This window comes from Pundamilia nyererei, unplaced genomic scaffold (genome assembly GCF_000239375.1).
Source record: "Pundamilia nyererei isolate P.nyererei 1_Seehausen unplaced genomic scaffold, PunNye1.0 scaffold00014, whole genome shotgun sequence".
Lineage (NCBI taxonomy): Eukaryota > Metazoa > Chordata > Actinopteri > Cichliformes > Cichlidae > Pundamilia > Pundamilia nyererei.
In genome coordinates, this window is record NW_005187415.1 from 5,911,242 (window position 1) to 5,929,423 (window position 18,182).

The 18,182-nt window shown below is 40.7% G+C and overlaps 1 protein-coding gene across 1 annotated transcript in view; it reads left to right on the plus strand.

Annotated features, from left to right (window-relative positions):
• Nucleotides 1-18,182, plus strand: part of LOC102215499 (round spermatid basic protein 1-like) — a 40,614-nt gene that overhangs the window by 11,213 nt on the left and 11,219 nt on the right. Inside the window, 4 exon segments of the mRNA XM_013908761.1 lie at nucleotides 5,266-5,840; nucleotides 6,653-6,811; nucleotides 16,883-17,020; nucleotides 18,127-18,169. Coding sequence (XP_013764215.1) covers nucleotides 5,266-5,840; nucleotides 6,653-6,811; nucleotides 16,883-17,020; nucleotides 18,127-18,169 — 915 coding nt within the window.

Below are 18,182 nucleotides of genomic sequence, written 5' to 3' on the forward strand. Positions count from 1 at the left end.
ATCAACAGGGATGTTTTGCTTTTTAAGATCCACCCCATCCCACTCTTTTTTTTTTTTTAAATAAAGGGTGACACAGGCTCATACGCACAAACCACTTATTGACACGTGTGAATGCCAATTTTACTTCAATTGATTTGATTTGCTGGAGAGCTCTGGGGGAGTTTGTTATGGTATGTCACGACCCCGCTGTGACATTTCAAGGACTTAGCTGTGCTTTGGGCACATAATGTGACCAGTGGCTGCAGATGGAAATTACAGACGGATAAATTGGTGCACTATTTCAATCTTCCCATTTTCTGTCAAAAGGCCACACTTCCTAGTAATGCTGGTTCATTCCCTCATTATGAGGGTAGAGTTAAGAAAAGACTGGACTGAGAGCAAGAGGCATGTGTTAATCCTGCAGCCGTCCTGTGAGAGAGTCCGCTATTTAATCACTTATTTAAGGGACGCACTGAAACCTGCGATTAGATTTTTGAGGCGGGGCAGGGGGGGCTCTCCCCACCAGAGAGAAGGTTTTCTGTAATAGTGAGTGTGGCATTTAATCAGAGGGTATTACAGTGACAGAGAGACCGGGAGTGAAAGTTAGAAATTTAATCAGTGAGAGAGTGTTAAGTTTACAATTGAAAAGGACGACCAGGAGAGAGAGGGGCAGCCAGTGGAAACGTGTATAGGAAATCAATAAGCAGCAAATGACCATTCTGACAGTAAGTCTGCTTTACTGCCAGTGAGGCTGTTTGATAGTGGGTCTGTGTGTGTGTTTATTTGAGTGGGAATTTATCTGACCATAAACTGATCATGACCATCCAGCCAAATGGTCCAACTATGCATTTGTTTGTGTATAAACAAAAGGGAAGTTGCAGTTTTTGCCCAGGAAAAGTCATCAGCAGAGTGAACATGTATGTGCAATATTAAGTTACAATTTTAATTTTTTTAGAGCAGCTTCCAATGGCTGAGCAAGTAGACCTATTATAACGGATAATTAAAACTGGTTGTTAGCAGATCAAATTAAGTCTAATGATTTAGTTCGTTGGTTATTTCAGGAAAATGTATTTTACCCTAGATATAATGTGATTTTCTACAGTAATGAATGCAACAAGCCTGACTGATACAAGATTTTTTTTTATGTTTGGCACGTAATAATAAGCCTGTCACATTTACTTCACAATCACCTGATCATAATAATTTCAGCTGACTAATTGTACCTCTTTAAACACAGCTGGATGAAATGACATCACTATTTTCATGTTGTTTTTCACCAGTTTTGCCCTCTTCTATTAATGGCACTTCAAGGTGATCAAGTTAAACTATTGCGCCGGCTGCACTGCAATAAGCAGCTGTTGAGAATTAACAGCATGGATTTAGCTGTTAAGCCAAAACATCACCAGTGGGAGCATGTTGGTTTTAAGCCAAATAGAAAGAAGGAGCACAATAACTTGTTCTTTGTAAAATTTGCAGAAATAGGCGGCTGACTTGGTAACATAGACTGTTGTGTAGAGTAGATGTTTATGGCATAAATTCACCTGCTTCCAACTTTCTGGGTTGAAGGTCGAACAACACTTGTAGTTTGAAGAACAACTTTATTACTTTACCAATGTGTTTGACCTGTAGCCTTCATCAGGGTACACATAAAATGAACAAAAGACAGTTGGGCCATCAACTGTTTGTACTATCAAGTAAATATTATACAGTTGAAACAGTTTTTTATTGGTTTCTGATAGAAGTGTAGATCCTTGTTCCCCTTTACAGATCACAAATAGAAATGCTGTGAACTGTATTCCTTTAACAAGATATTTGTTGCTCTTCCTGTTAAAAGGGAGTTTTTTCCTTCCCATTATTGCCAAGTGTTTACTCCAATGTGATTGTTGGGCTTTTTTCTTTGGAAAATTTGTAGGCTCTTTCCTTGCTATACAGAGGACCTTGAGGCAACTGTTGTAAAATAAAACAGTATTGAATTGAGTTTTATAATCCAGAGAAGATTTAAAACCAGACAAAACATGTTTTCAAGTGGCAACATGTTGCAGCAACTCCATTTGTCTATTATGATTTTCATTTTTAAGGCCTTATTTTATTTATTTATTTATTTAAATCAAGTATATATTATAATTTTTCAGAAAAATAGGTTATATTCATTTATAGACACTTTCAGCGTTGGTACGATAAACAATGAAGCACACTGAATGTGCTTCAAAGCAGGCTATATTCCAGATAAAAGACTGAAAGGTACAAAATCACCACCTAATGACCAATCAGTTGTCTGGAAAATAATAGGCTATTTCCTGGATGATCTCTGGGACCTTTTGACCGTGGATGTTTTTGTGTCTCACTAAAGAGCATTAATATAGCTTTGCTTTTTTTCTTACTATTGGCTGTAAGCAATTTTAAAATGGTTTCATATTACTGTAACCTTGTATACAGTGTTATGACATGATCATAACTGTCACATTCTCCGGCGTATTAAAGATAGACCCAGTGAAACTGGTAAACTTACATAGCTGGCATAGCACTTTAAGTCTTGTTGACTAAAGCTTTTAGAGTGCACACATTCAGACAGAGCTTTGTAGTACTACACTCACTGTACAGTGCTTTTTCTATCAATCACACTGCTGTTTAGGTAACAGCAGCTTTGCTGCCTTCAGCAATCACTTCACACTTGTTTTAATGTTATAGGTAAAATATTCCGCTGTGCTGCCGGTTGGCCTCTCCATGTTTGTGATTGGTCACACGCTGCCAACACCGCCTCGTTCATGTGTAGCTAGATTGGGAAACCCTGGGTTCAGTTATCCAGTTGATAACCGCCTTTGTGTGACTGCTTAGCCTGACATCGGGGTAAGTGAAGCCAGATCACAGAAAGAGATCCTGGGTAGGGCTGCCACGATTAGTCGACTAGTCACGATTAAGTCGACTATTAAAATCGACATACGCATCGTTTGAAGCTTTGTAAGATCACAAAGGACGCAGGAATGAGTAGTAGGATTTAAGAGTGTAATAACGGACTGAAACAGAAGATGGCAGCACTGCATGTACAAGGATGCCAGCTGCCATTAAACCCCGAAGAAGAAGAAGCTGTGTCCCAGAATTCATAGCGCGGCCGTCAACAATGGCGGCAGCTAGTTAGTTTTAACTTTACTCTTATTATTCTTTCTGGGTCACAAAATAAACCTTTAACATATTTTCAGGCGAGAATGTAGCTGTGTAAACCTCAAATATCTGCTCAGTTTATCAAGACACCACGTATTTTCAAAAGCGCTCCGACGTTTTCGGAGACGTCTGTTACCCACTAGCTCGTTAGCTAGGCGGGGGCAAGGCTAACTAGAGCCGTGAGAACACCGGACTCCCAGCAAATCGTTTTCAAACCCACCGCCGTCTTTCGCTAGTCAGGTTAAACATATATATAAGCCACTTAGATAACTTAAAAATGTTATTGTTTGGCTTTCTTTAGTATTTTATTTGTTCCTGAGTAAATCGGTTTGGCTGAGATTAAAGTTATAGTTTTTGCACAGCTAAAACTGTCAAGCAGACAGCTGATTATCAGAAGTGTGAGACGCTGGAGAATATACTCCGGTGTCCTGTTATATTTTAGAAAGCAAGGACTTTATTAAACTTCACCGAAACAATCTGCAAATTTCATTAAAAATTAATAAACTACCATCTTGTTTTTATTTTTAGTTAGCACAAACACTTAAAGCTGTAAGCTAATGATAGTTATATAAGACCAGATGCTGCTGGTGCAATAAGCTGTACGCTGTACGTCCAATGGATGATGATCTGATTAGTCGACTAATCGCAAAAATAATCGGTGACTAGTCGACTATCAAAATAATCGTTTGTGACTAGTCGACTATCAAAATAATCGTTTGTGGCAGCCCTAATCCTGGGTATGTTGAACTTGCTTCATCTGTGATTTGATGGAGGTTGAAGGAATAAACGTCTGTTTGGGTGTACAGGGAATTGGGGGAGGGTGACTATGGGTTAAAGCGCTTTTGGATTAGTAGCTCAGCTATTGTACTGCAAATACCCCCACTCCCACTGTGCTTTCTTCTGTCTCCCTCCTTTCTTGTGTGGCATTGAACTTGTGTGGGGTACACACTAGACTAAAGCTGTGTATTTGTGCATGGGCGTTAGTGAGGTGAGGGCAGCAGCACCACTGTCATCATGACTGTAAATGCATATGCGTCCATGTGTTTACACAATAACTGTGGAATCAGAAACTAGAAAGCAACATGTATCCAAATTGTCATGCTTTGACACACACACACACACACTCACACATAGACAAACAGATACAGTAGCACTTTGCATAAATTTGCATGTTCCATGTTGTCCTGCCTGAGGCGTTGAAGAGATGGACTGCCATGTACGGTATTATGTCTTTGCAAATATGCCACTGGAGAGTGTGCTTCCTGGCTTAGTCATATCTGCTTTTCTCAAGGGATTTAGTTTCAATGTTCTTCACTTTATTTTATGCATACACCTCAGGAGATATGCCAACTGGGGGAAAACTTGCAGTGAGTCATCTGCTTAAAACAGTTAGTACTCATTATTCTCAGTTGTTTTGTTTGTAGGGCATTAAATGTGTACCTGAATGTGTTTATTATTAGACACTTTAAAATCAATAATAACAAAAATCTGAGTAAAGCTTTTAATTTTACTGTCTTTCTTTTTTTTAACCTGTTTTCAGAACCTCACTCCTTCTAGCCTCCATTTTTCCACCCCTTCACTTTATTTTACTTGCATTTTCAGAGCTGCAGTTATTGCAAGAAGACTGATTTCACTTATTTAGTGACATAAGAGACACACGGCATTCAAAGCTCGGATAGAAAACTATAGGAGGACTCTGCAACGGCGCAGGTGGCAATTGAAGTATAACTTCAGGAGAAAGGGGTTTTGGGGCAAAGTCAGCCAAGTTTTGATGTGGGTTTTATCACGTTTGACTGATAACTCGCGCATTTATTTCTCAGTGACCACTGAAATTAAAGTTAATTCAGATGATGCATCAATAAACGTGCCTCCTGGCATTTTAAGATTGCTGCTTCTAGAAGCAAGACGTGCTTCTAGAAGGACTTTGGAGAAATCTATTCTCACAGCAGGGAGCTGGGAGAGTTTGTTGATCCACTGTGCATCAAATAACACATGATGGATTCTAACAAATCTGTCATGAAAGCCTCTTCAGAGCTGGGTTTCTTCTTATTTTGTGGTATTGCACAAAAATCCTTCAATAGTGCCTTTCTCCCCTCTCTCTCTCTCTCTTTCTGTTGCTCTGTCCAGATGACAAAGAGAAAGCCAAGATCAACTCAGAGGAGCTGCAAATCAAAAAAGTGAAGAAGAAAAAGAAGAAGAAACACAAAGAAGGGGAGAAGCACAAGCATGTGAAGATGTACCACCGGTCCTGCCAAACCATCTGTGCTGGCCTGCTTCTCCTCCCTCCCTCCTCCACGTCCCCCACCTCGTCTTCGTCCCCCTCTGAAATAAAACACGACTCCTCCCTATCTTTATTTAAGTCCCCTCTACCTGTTTATCCTCCACCTAACAACAAAAGCTCCCATCTCCCGCCCTCCTCTCCTTCGAAATCTCACCTGAACTCTCTTCACAACTCACTTAACTCTCCGTTGTCGTCCACCACGTCACCTCTTTCCTCCCCAACCAAACACCAACCGCAATGCTCGTATCCCGGTATGGCGGATCTGGAGTTTGCTTCGTACATTCACGTAGAAAACCAGCCTAACGGAGGCGCCTTAGTGGCTCACGCCTACACGTCGCAGCTCTCCTCTCTCTCAGTGGACCAGAGGGAAAGGTTTGCTCAGGAGTTTGTCACGTTGGTGTTCAGTGAGGACGCGTCCCAGGTGCAGCATGTGTATTGATCAGATTGATCTTTGAATGTTGAGTTCAGTGCAGTGTTGTTTGCAGCTGCAGTGTAGCACCTGCTGCTGACTACGTTTAATTAAAAACACTGTTTTTCTTTACCCTTTAAGTTATGTAGACGGGGGATGCACTGATCTATTCAGATGGGTTAGGCAGGATTCAGTCAGATATTTTCATAATGTGAATGAAAAGTGAGAGCTTGAAGCTTGACCTTTTTGTGTGTTTACAGCTTTTCTCTTCTTTGATTGCAAAAGTTTTTTACTTGACTACAAACTGAACTTTGTCAAGGGCTTTCACATGACAGAAAAGCTGTTATTTCACTAATAAATAGCAGTTCAGTTAATATATAGTCTTGGATTTATTAATTTATGTATTTATTTTTTCGTGAGTTTGTAGTTTAGACTTGTTGCCTAAAACCGTCACAGATGCTCAGAGACCAGTCAGTTATCTCCTGACAGCCACTGGTTGCTAGGGAAAAATCTGTTATCCTTGATACCACTTTCAGTCATTTAGTGGTTGTTATAGGATTTTTAGTTGCCAGGGGGTTGCCAACTACTCCCATATCTTTAACCATAAAAGAATAAATTGCAATCTTTTCCTATAGTGACGACTCAACATTATTAATTTCATAATGGCATCAGATCAGTACTTTGGGTATTTGTAGCATATCTGTGATCAAATGAATTGGATTGGTGCATCCCTCATTTATACTTAAACTTTTAGACTAGTAATTTAAAATCCTTTTCCTAAACCATCATCTTGATCTAAATTAAAACTGCTGCCTGTTTTGCAGGCTGCTCGTTATGTCATGGGAATCGTCCACGGAGAAGCCAAGTACCTGCCGGACTTTTTGGACTACTTCTCAACCAAGTTTCCGTCGGCTCCGGTGAAAATGGAAATAATTGGAAAGAAAGACATAGAAACCACGACTATGGCTAATTTCTACTCTCAGGTCAGTCGAACACAGGCACATAAAGGGGAAGAGTGGTGTCATAGATGTGGTGCTGTATGTGTGCTGTGGCTTGGATATTATTGGAACTGATACAGACAGTTCTGCAACCATGCTGACTAGTTGCTTTTCTGATTTACACCGTTTTTGCTGCTGCTTGTGCAGTTTTGAAGCAGTTTCCCCAGAGAGCAAAAGACAAATGTCAAGCTTTCAAACATGAAAAATAAAAGCTCAAAAGCATCAAATGGAAAACGCCACATGCTTCCATGTTACTGTCTGTTGTTTGCATCAGTCTGGGTGTTACAACCGTCTATGAAGACAGGAAATAAGGGATATGTAGTATATACACTTAGAAGGTTGTGTGATGCAGGGTAAATTGAGGATGCAATGTGAAGGCCAGGATAGATGATGTCATGCTAGGACTGTCCATGCAACAGTTGCAAGAAGAGGTGGAGGCCTTTTGTCATGTTGTATATGCAAATGTATAAACATACACACACTTTTGTTTCTGGCTTAAATGCATTATGTTGCTTTCTGTGGTGCGATGCGTGAAAAACAGTTGTTTTTTAACAAATGGCGTTTGACCTGAGAAGCTACAGCTCTGTGTTTCCTCTACACTTCAGTGCTTTGCTTTTCTTAATCGGAGTTAATCTTGAAGTGACTTTTGTATAAATATTGTTTTCCTCAAGGTTTGCATAAAACATTTTCTTAGCAGTAATAGCAATTTTTCTGTCACTGTAGAAGTAAATACAAGGGCTGTTTATGAAGGCTCAACCTTTTTTGTTTCACGAGTGCGAGTAAAATTCAATAAGAATTGTAGGAATTATTTTTAGTATAATGTCTTTAACAGATATACGGTAGTGTGTGAAGTTTTACACTTAAAAGTTAAGCGAGATGGCTTTCAGAAGTAATGCCGTGTGCAGTTCAGTCTGAATTATTCATTAGTTCACTTTATACCAACTTCAGGAAACTGAAATGGACCAAGTTGGTGTTACAGTCCTCAAATGCAGCAGTTTTTTTTTGGTGGTGGTGGGGTTTTTTTATACAGGTACCTCTATTGATCTAAAGATTTGAAGACGGGAATTAGAGATGATACCAGAAATTTCTGTGCCAACTTAGACTCTGAAAACTGAAAAAAAAAAAAGGAAATTATTAAATTATTCTTAAAAAAAAACAAAAAACAAACAAACCCTGAAGAAAATAAAACAAAACACAGATCCATAGCATTTTACTGTTATATCACATCCACAGCAGGGAAAAAAGAACATTTTCTTTTTTGTCTCTTGATTTTTTTCTTTGCTGTAAAAAGGCTGATGGGGTATTGTTGTCACCCTGCTAGGGCACCTAAGTTCAGTTAGTAAGGGTGTCAACTAAAATCTCAGGAGATCAAAACTTAGAGATTTATAATCTTGTGAATACAATAATTCAAGAAGGAAGTCACCTGGGATTTTTAAATTGAAAACTGAAATGAAAACTTGACTGTGATAACTCAAGAACAAGCTAATAGAAGATTTTGAAAGTGATACCATCGGTGTGTCTACTAGGCTGACAGATAGCACTTGTGGTGTGCAGTATGTTCAGGCCTTTGGGTGTTGCTGAGCTGACCGGTGCAGTGGGTTTTTTTTTGTTTTTTTTTTTAAAGAGTGCACCATATTGTTGATTTGGCAACTGCTCAAGTTTGGGTTTTTTTTTCCCCGCAACTCAATGATGGGCTCCTTCTGACATGAATGCAAGTTCAACACTTGGAATCAGCTCCAGAGCTTTTATGCATTCAGCTTATGATAACAAGGGAACAGGAACAGGCCCTGCTTTGCCATGAAGCTTCTCCTGAAAATGGGATACTGTGTTTAAAAATGAATGTAATTCCTTAAGCTGTTAATGTGAACATTTTTGTTAAACCCCTTTAATTAAAGCTGAAAGTCTGCACTTTAATCACAGTACACCTTAATTTTTAAATAAAATATTAAGGTTGAGATGTATAAAATGGACATTTAACACTGAGTGGGCACTGCTTTGAAAAGAATGGAACAACACTTCTCTCTTATTCAGCTTTAAATGGGGAATTATCAGACTGTCAGAGACCTGTGGTGCATGAAGCTTTTATCAGTCAGGCAGCACAGTTATAGATGCATAGTTCTCTATTAACATCCACTACCCCTCTGCACTAAAAACCTTCCTAGTGGAAACCCAGCTGTACGCATCAACTGCGCAGAGTTCCACTTTTCTTTTCCCCTCAGATGAATATTAAATTTATTTACATTCCACTGATTTTTCCTAACTCCTTATCCACCTTGGTGTCATGGGTCGGGGGACTGGAGCCTCTCCCAGATGTCACTGGGAAAAACACACAGACACATCCAAACCTGCTGCCAGTTTAGAATCACCAGATATCAACCTATCGTGCATGTCTTTACTGTGAAAGGGAGCTGGAGTACCTGGAAAACACGTGACTCCACACAGAAAGGCCATTGCATGCCAGGTGGACTGAACCCAGAGCCTTCTTGCGACCAGGATGACGGTGCTAACCATTTCACCCATTTAGAATATGGCCTACTAAGGCTACAGGCTCAGAGCCCAGCTCTTTTTATCAACAACCCCTAATACTAGCCTAAAGACGAACGCGTCAGCTTTTGTGGATTTTGGGTGATTAGCTTTGCTAGAGCAGTTGGCAGCTGTCACAATTTGCAAAGATAACTTTTCAGGCTCAGAATTAACATTCTGAAGACATTTTCAATGCAGAGTTGACAAGTGAAATTCATTCATCTTGAGTTTAGTGTAAAGAGTAAGTTGACTGGATTTGAGGTGCTTAGAAAAGCTTGAAGTATTGCATCTGTTTTTAAAAAATGCTGGCTTTAATTTTCTATAAGTATTATGCCACTACACTTGCTGCTATTATTCCACATATTGTTTCCCAGTACCTTTTAAAAAAAACAAACTATTTTAAAAAAACAAAAAACTGCCAAGTTTTCAGATATTTGTCGTCAACTTGTTCCAGTTCTCCCTGGTGGTAAATATAGAAAGTAAGGGAAGAAGGTGATGTGATGATGGGGAGGGAAACGTAATGATTAAATGAAAAGACTGGATGGCTGCTGTGAACATGAAAAAGTTGTATTGTTGTGGCTTTAACCATCTGGTCGAGTCATCTGCTTCCATCTGTTCAGAATTAAAACGGCTTTTGGCATTAAACTGATGTCTGATTTCGCAGACTTAATGACAACATTATCAACGACATCAGCGTTGTGTGCAGCACACGTTTGGACGTGGCTGTTACTCTGACGCCTCTTAATCTTGAGATATCAACGTTCAAAGCAAGTGGACATACTTGTTAGAGAGGGAAGAGACTATTAAAAGCATATAACACAAGAGGCTGCATGAAGCATAGTCTAAAATAGATGAGAAAGAGAGGATTTTATATAAGAAATGTGACAGAAATGGCAGCGAAGGGATGAGAGGGAAGAAGTCGAGTTAAAGACTCTGAGAAATGACTGCTGTCAGCCAGGTGGTGGCTTCACGATAAAGCAGGTTGGAGACTCACCTCCATCAACAAAAAGGTGCTTTTCTTCTCAAACCTCCTGACCACTTTTCGACCCACAACACTTTTGAGGACAGCGGGAAAAACTAGAACTGTTTATGTAGGTGTGTTGCTGGGATGGATTGTCTCCTCTGGGCACAGTGACAAAGCTAGACCTTTTCATTTCAAGTTGTCCCATGTCTATAGTTCACTAATGAAAAGCTTTTTGTTGCCTCAAACCTCCTGAGTGGCTTTGTACTGAGATACCGCCTGCTCTTTTTCAATGTGAGTACAGCCAGGATTGGTTACCATACTCTTGTAAAGAGTGTGTGTGGTGTACTACAGGGGGTAGATCAGTTTGTGCGTTCTAATGCTCTCCTTCTGGCTGTTTTCTTCTTTTGTGTGGAATATTCATAATGTTTTCTCCCTGTATTTCCTTCTGTTTTTGGACAGTTTTGCCTCCACAGGAACACCTTGATCTCAGCATGACTGTGAATCAATTAAATCCAGTTGAAATGAAAGCATGAAACATCCTTAATGTGTAATTTTTGTCTAAATTTCCCTGCAAACCTGTGTCCCGTGCTGTCCCTTTAAGAGTAATGTTCCTTGCAGGGCTAACGTCATTGTCCACTGGTCTTGTTAATTTTTTTCCCCCTCCCTCCAAGCTCTCGGCAGTGACCTTGGGAAGTACACTTACAGTCCCCCCCCCACACACACACACACATATATATATACAGAGATTAATGTTGTATCATCCCCATTTCTCTCCCTCCCGCTGTGTTAGTCTGTCTCTCTTTTATCTCTCTCCTCCATGTTTCTGTTATCGAGCCATAAATGACTGGACCGCTGCTTTTTGTTTGGTGTGTGCAGAAAGGAGAGCAAAGCAAATTGCCGCCGCTTGCAATCTTTTCTTCTTTGTTTGTGCTCAAATTTATCTCCCACAGTATGAGACACAATCACCCATACACTTCTCCACGAAGTTACTTGCGTACCTATAGCAATTGATAATGAATAGCGTGTAAGAGAGGATGTTTGTTATGCTCACAATGTGACCGCAGGCACCGAAGTTGCTTTGCTGCTGCTCAGGCTGCGTGCCTGTATTTTGTATTCAGCACCTGTCTAAAGCCATTTTCAGTACCGGTAAGAATTATGGAAGATTACAGCTCTCCATTTTCTCAGGGCAAGTACAGTCCAACAGTCAATACGTGGTGTGCTAGGACGCTGAGGTAATTTGGTCTTTCTCCTTTTAGTCACTGAGAGCAATGATGTCGGTACGTCGTCAAAAGATTAAAACGAGGCGAAACAGCACAATGCAGCTTTTTAATATTTTATTAATCTGTGCTCATAATGTGCTTGTGTTAATGCTTTATCACTGCAGAAAAACATTCACAGCAATGCCTCATATGTAAATGAAGTAAAAGCCAGCAGGTTTATGGGTCAGAGTGGGGGGAAAAGAAGCCCAGTACTTTATAAATGTGTAAACTCATTGACTAGAATAGAAATATCCTTTATTGTCCTTCATTAGGGAAATTCAGCATCAAAGTGACAGGCAGATGTAGCTTGCAGATTCACACAAAAGTAAAGAATATATAAAATAAGAGACTGTACAGTAAGTAAGTAAGGGCAGCTTACAACTTAATGCAAACAAATACTGTATAGTTCAAAGCAAATACTGGTCAAAAGCTCAGAAATTCCGATTATACAGAGGAAGATGTTGCAACAGTTTGAAAAGATGAGACTTTGTGGTGGGGGGGTCAAAAATCCTATATCAGTGCTGAGGGTTTGTCTGAGTGGCGAGCCCAGTCTTTCAGGACAATACTACCATTTAGCTGGCTCTCTAAGACGTATTCCCCAACCCGCTGGTGAGTAGTTGCAGGAGGCTGATGGTAGTCTCTGTTCTACCGCTATTACTCACCAGGTACTCTCCGAGCTGTAGTAAAACTGAAAAGTATGACAGAAACCAGAAACTGTTTGTCTTCAAAGTAAACATTGCTCCTTTTGATATGTGCTGGGAGTAGAGTCAAGGCACAACTTTTAGTTGTTTCTGGTTTATGTCACACTTTTTGAAGTTTTACTACCACTCTGCCAGTAGCTCCCAACTACGGTAGTTGGGTAATGCACATTTTTCCCATGTGACTCTCTGGACCTGCCTGGGACCCAATATTGCATAGAGGAGGTTAACAGCAGTTTGTAGGTATTTCACATTGACTACACCATCAGCTTTTTACTATATTTCAATAGCTTCTTGACTTAGCCACAGACTTCAGTAAAATGAGTCATCGTAACTGAAAAGACAGGATGACAGTGCGTTTTCTTCTCTCTTTTTGCTTAAGTCCTCTGACCGCCATAGTAGGCGAAATTGAGACTAGTGTGAATAAATTTAGGTGACAATTTAGTATGAAAAGTTGTGACAAATTTGCTAAACCTGCAATAAATAGGTGAAGCACGATAAGAACTGCTGTGAGTGAGAAGGATGGTAAACAAACGAGCTGAGATCATTTAGTCTTGGAAAAAACACCACAAACACAAATTATTATTTTTTTTGTTATTTTTGCCTATAATTTTGAGTCCAGCTGCTGTGCTTAGACTAACATAGATATTTCTCTAGGTGCTTTCTTTTTGAGAGATGTTGTGCCCCTAGGCTAAGATGGTTAATTTTTCTCATATTAAAAATAACAAACAAACAAAACAAAAAAACCCTGATTATTCAAATCTCTAAATTGAGAATCCTATAGCTACATCGAATGCCAGTTATCGGCATGTGTAGCTCATCTGATTCTAGCTAAAGCCTCATCCTGTGTAGGCACCTTGCTCCAGGCTTTTGATGCTCACTGACCTGAAGGAAACGCTGCCACGCTCAGCCTCCACAGTGTACCTAGAAGTTGGCTTAGCATCAGTGTGGTGTCGCTTTAACTTACAAGAATTCATCAGCAATAACAAAGGAGGCGGAAAGGGACCATTACATTATTTTTAATTGAAGTGTGGATGTGCATTCATTCACGTCTCTCTCTTTGTAGCCGAGCCAAGTGGGAGATTGTTAAAGAGAAGCATGTCCAATTGTGTTTGAGGCACCAGTCAGCAGCCAGAAGCTTTGTTGTGACGCATGTACGGAAATAGACTAATAAACTTAGCACTCTGCAGTCTGGCTGGACATAATGATCAGCGAGAGAATTGGATGAGAGGGAGAAAAGAATTTAAGAGATACGCGGGGGTGAGGGAGAGGTTGGACAGATTAGTGAGATGATGGTATGACATGAACTCAGCAGGAGAAGGTCAAAGATGAGTTGATGAAGGAAAGAGAAGCTTGTTACAGAATTAACAAGTGAGGGAACCAGAGGCGGAAAGGAGAGCAGGAAGGAGAAAGGATTGATCTAATAGGCTTCCCACCAGGGATGTTAGCATTATGAAGGAAGGAGGCAGAGGAGGAGATGGAGAGGCTGACGGAGACGAGAGGGGGGGAAAAAATGGGTAAGGCGAGTAAAACACCAAGTGAAGTCAGTGTTTACAAGCACGTACGCAGAGAAGAGAAAGGAATGGAGCATCTTGAACACTGTAGCTCAGAGGAAGTCTGTCAAATTTCCTGTTTCCTTCTGTTTGCCTTCACTTGAAATAGAAAAGGTGTGTGTGTGTGTGTCAGTACCAGTGGGTGTTAAATTTATCCGTTCATTTGAGTCACAGGTCGCGTTTCCTAATAATCCTCTTGTGATAGTGAGAGAATATTGTCTTTGCAAACAACATGGGGGTTTAGTCAGGTGTTAAGTTACGCACGTGTAAACACACGCGCACAAAAATAGAGACTCATAAGCGCAAACACTTATAATCATGTAGAAAAAAGAACACAGACACACTACAGAAATACATGCACACACTGTGGCTAAGAAACATTGTGGAAACCAGGAATTACTTGTAAGCCCGATGGTGTTGGAATCAACACATCCCCCTCTGTGTAACTAGGTCACTGACTCAGTGAGACTATTTAAAGTTGTTTTTATATGTCTTTATGGAGTCAGTATGTCAAGCTTTTAGCCAGTGTCATCTTATGAGGATATTAAACCGTGAACAAACAGCCACGTGGCTCGGCATGACTATGGATGATACACTGATTTATTTTTGCTAGTTTAATATAGAATTAAAAGCTGTAAACAGCTGTTCATCACAAGTGTTTGGACCAATTTACAAGGAATTATTAAGGTAGACATGTTGTTTCCTTTACTGAGTAAAAAAACATGTTCTACATACTGAAGCCGCCAGCATTCACAGTCGTCTAAGCTACTGTTGGGGATCTGGTACCTTACATATAAAAAGGCACCTGGGAGCTGCTAAACACCCTCCCCTTCAGTCCTTTTACAATTTAGTGTTTCCATCTTCATTACTTCCACTTCACTTCCCTCCTCCCATCTTTTCAAACCTTCACTTATCTCTCCTCATCAACACCCCCCCTCCTTTTTTTTTTTTCTTCGACCCTTTGGAATTAGGAGGATTTCTGCATTTATCAATCCTACAATGTGCTCTGATCTTCATCTGAGTCACAGTTAGATATTTTTCTCATTTTTTGTCTCGCTTGCATTTCACAGCTTGTCTTCCCAAACTTTCTCTTCCTCTTCTTTACACATTTTTCTCTCCATCTGTCTCTCTTCCCCTCATCCTTTCTCTCTTGTGTATCCTCTCTCGCTCTCTCTCGGTCTCTTTCCTCCCTCTGGTCTGCCTCTCTTCCCTTCTCTCTCCCTTTATCTCTGCCTCGTTGTCAAGTGGTGACTCACTGGAGGCGTGCAGCCAAGGATTTGGCGTGCGCACAGACACACATGCATCGCGATCAGCCAAGAGTACCGCATGCAGGCCACATGCTGCACGTACTGCGCGCACATGCACACACAAAAGGCACTGCTGAGGGCCAAGGGTATGAGAGGCGGGTTAGAGACACACAGTCACACAGGCGCGATGCTCTGTCAGCCAAGTGAAAAGCAGCAAACAGCGTTGAGTCACATCACTGGAGCAGAAACATCAAAAGAAGGCACCAACACACACACAGTGTCTATTTTGACACCCAGTAATGATGCACAGCTTCTATGCGGATCTCTGCCTCCAATTCAGATTTTCGTGTGTTTCCAAATTGGCATGAATAATATTATATTTAATATAAATAATATCATCATATAACACTTGCTGTAGGAGGGAGAAAGGGACCATTATATTATTTTGCTTCCTGTCATTTGTTTATCACTTTTAGCTGTTTATGATGTCTTTGCCAGACACTATATGCCTAATATAGTGTCTGGCAAATGGTCTGTCTTTGAGCACATAAATCCCACTCACCTGTTCTTCACACCTTCTGTTTGCAAGGGGCAACCAATCAGGGAAAAGCTGGCTTAAAGGAAGTTAAATTGTTTATTTCACGTAGTGGATGAACTAATACCCAGTTTATGATGAACAAGTAGTTTTTGGAGCTTTATGCTTTTATCAGAGTGCAGTGGAGAGCAGACTGGAAAGTAGGGAGAGAGGGGGACTGGGGGAAGACACGTAGCACAGGGCCTTGGATTTGAAGCATTTAGGCTTGTGGCATATGGTCACCTGCTCCACCTGTGAGCTAAACTGGCACCCATTCATGTTTGTTTTAACTATAGACTATACAGAGTTACTCTAGTAGAGTCCAGCAGGCAACTATACTAAGCTGGAAATAACCACAATTAATTCCCTCCATAAAAATTGTTAGATGATTTTAGGTGTTAAAAAAAGGTATTAAAACAAAACAAGTGGGTGAAATGCTCTTTAGTAGGACTGGTCACCAGGTAACTGTTGTATGTTAAAAAGGAACTCAGATCCTCTAGACCAGCGGTCCCCAACCGTTTTTGCACCATGGACCGGTTTATGTCTGACAAACCTGTACCAAAAATAAAAGGACTTAATAATAGCACACGGGAAACGATGCAGGGAAACAGATTTAATAATAAAAATGATTAAAAAAAAGATAAAAAACTGATAAAAAAAACCCTGAAAACCATAAATTTCACACCCGAGCCTCAACTCTCGTGCCCCAGTACCAAACGACTCATGGACCGGTACCGGTCTGTGATCCGGGGGTTGGGGAACGCTGCTCTAGCCCCTGTTACAACAGTGGGAGGTCTTTAATGAGCTTGTTGAAGGTGCTACAACTTTCCCAGATGATGATTATTGACTATTAGTTTCCATTTATCACTTTGCATGATATGTTTATTGTTAGAGTGAGAGAATGTGTTTTCTTCTGAGTTGGATTTGAGAGTGAAATGATAAACAGTGGGTGTGTATCACATTGAAAATGGTTTGTTTGAACTGCACTCCTTTGGATGAGAAATAATAAAGCTGTGATTTACAGTTTGCCAGGGAAACTTGTTTTAAAATTCGATTATCGTTATAATACCTCTGTGTCTGTGCAGAACACGAAAGAGAATGTTAAATATTAGCGTTTGCATGCTTCTAGCTAAACACTGAACTGAACTCCCACTTTATGATTAATTATGCAGCAGGAATCAACCTCACTTCACCATAACACGGAGTATGTGCGTGTGCTTGTTATATTCCCGCTGCAGGTGAAGAAAACCTACAGTCATGGCACATACAGAGCTGGGGCCATGAGACAGATTAGCCTGGTGGGAGCTGTGGACGAGGAGGTCGGCAATTATTTCCCAGAATTCCTCAGCATGCTGGAAGAGTCACCTTTCCTCAAGGTGAGTCTGGGTGGGACAGCAGCGTGGCAGTAATCCTGACAAAGACAGAATGACTGAATGGAAAACGTGACAGAGGATTCAAACAAACAGATAAGATTTGAGCTTGAACTGGATATGGAAGTGAGTCCGCAAAATGTTTGTCTGCGACCTGAACTGAATGCAGTGAAATGCCTTTTAGAAAAAAGTAGCCGACAGAAAATAATAATACTTTAGGAACTGGATTTTAATCTTCTTTGTTTTAGCCAGAAGAGAGCCATTAAAACTTTGCTGGGTCGGCCCAGATACTCATCCTTAGTATCCTCTTGAGACATCCTTATTAATCGCTCATTGCCTCATGCTCTAAAAGCGTTCATTTTCATAATGTGCTACTATTTGTTCCAAGAAAACATCATCTGTTCTAGTAAAATTGTGCACGCTTAGTCAAGCTGTTGTGTGACGATGTTCAGCTGGCTGACATAGTGTCATCCCTGAACTCTAAAGTAGGATTTATTTACTCTACTTATTTACTTCCTAGTACCACATGTATGGTCTCATATTGCATTCAATAACTAGACTATTTTGACGCATTTGCACCGCTGATCATTTGGAAACACCAAACCGAGCAGATGGAGAATACTGCAAGACAAAACACCTAAAACTCTCAGCAGTGGCTGGCAAATGAGAGGCGTGTCAAGCGATTGACGCAGCTCCCTGTTTTAGTCCAGGAAGTTGTTTCTGTCTGCAGGAGCAGACCACGAAATGCTGCGTTTACTCACTGCTGTCCCTTAAATGCAGGAGTGACAGGCTCGTCTTCTGTTTGCTGTTCTATGTTGAGACTTCAAATCTCCTGCTCGCGCTGCGGAGGAGTGGCGTCGCACGCTGAATATCAAAAGACGCAGATCCTCTGGCGTTTCCTGTCTATGAACGGCTTTGGCTCAGATTCAGCACCCTCCGAATCATCCTGGGTGTCAGTGACAAGTTTTGCCAGGAGAGCAGTTTTTGCACACGAGATAAATAAAACACTTGATGAATTGGGTGCCGACTAAAAAGGCGATGCTTTGATTTTTATTCCCTTGTGTCTTCACTTTCCCTCCTCCTTCTTTTCCTCCTTGTCTGTCTGGCTCCAGAGGACTCTTCCATGGGGAACGTTTTCCAGTCTGAGGCTGATGAGTCCCACAGAGAG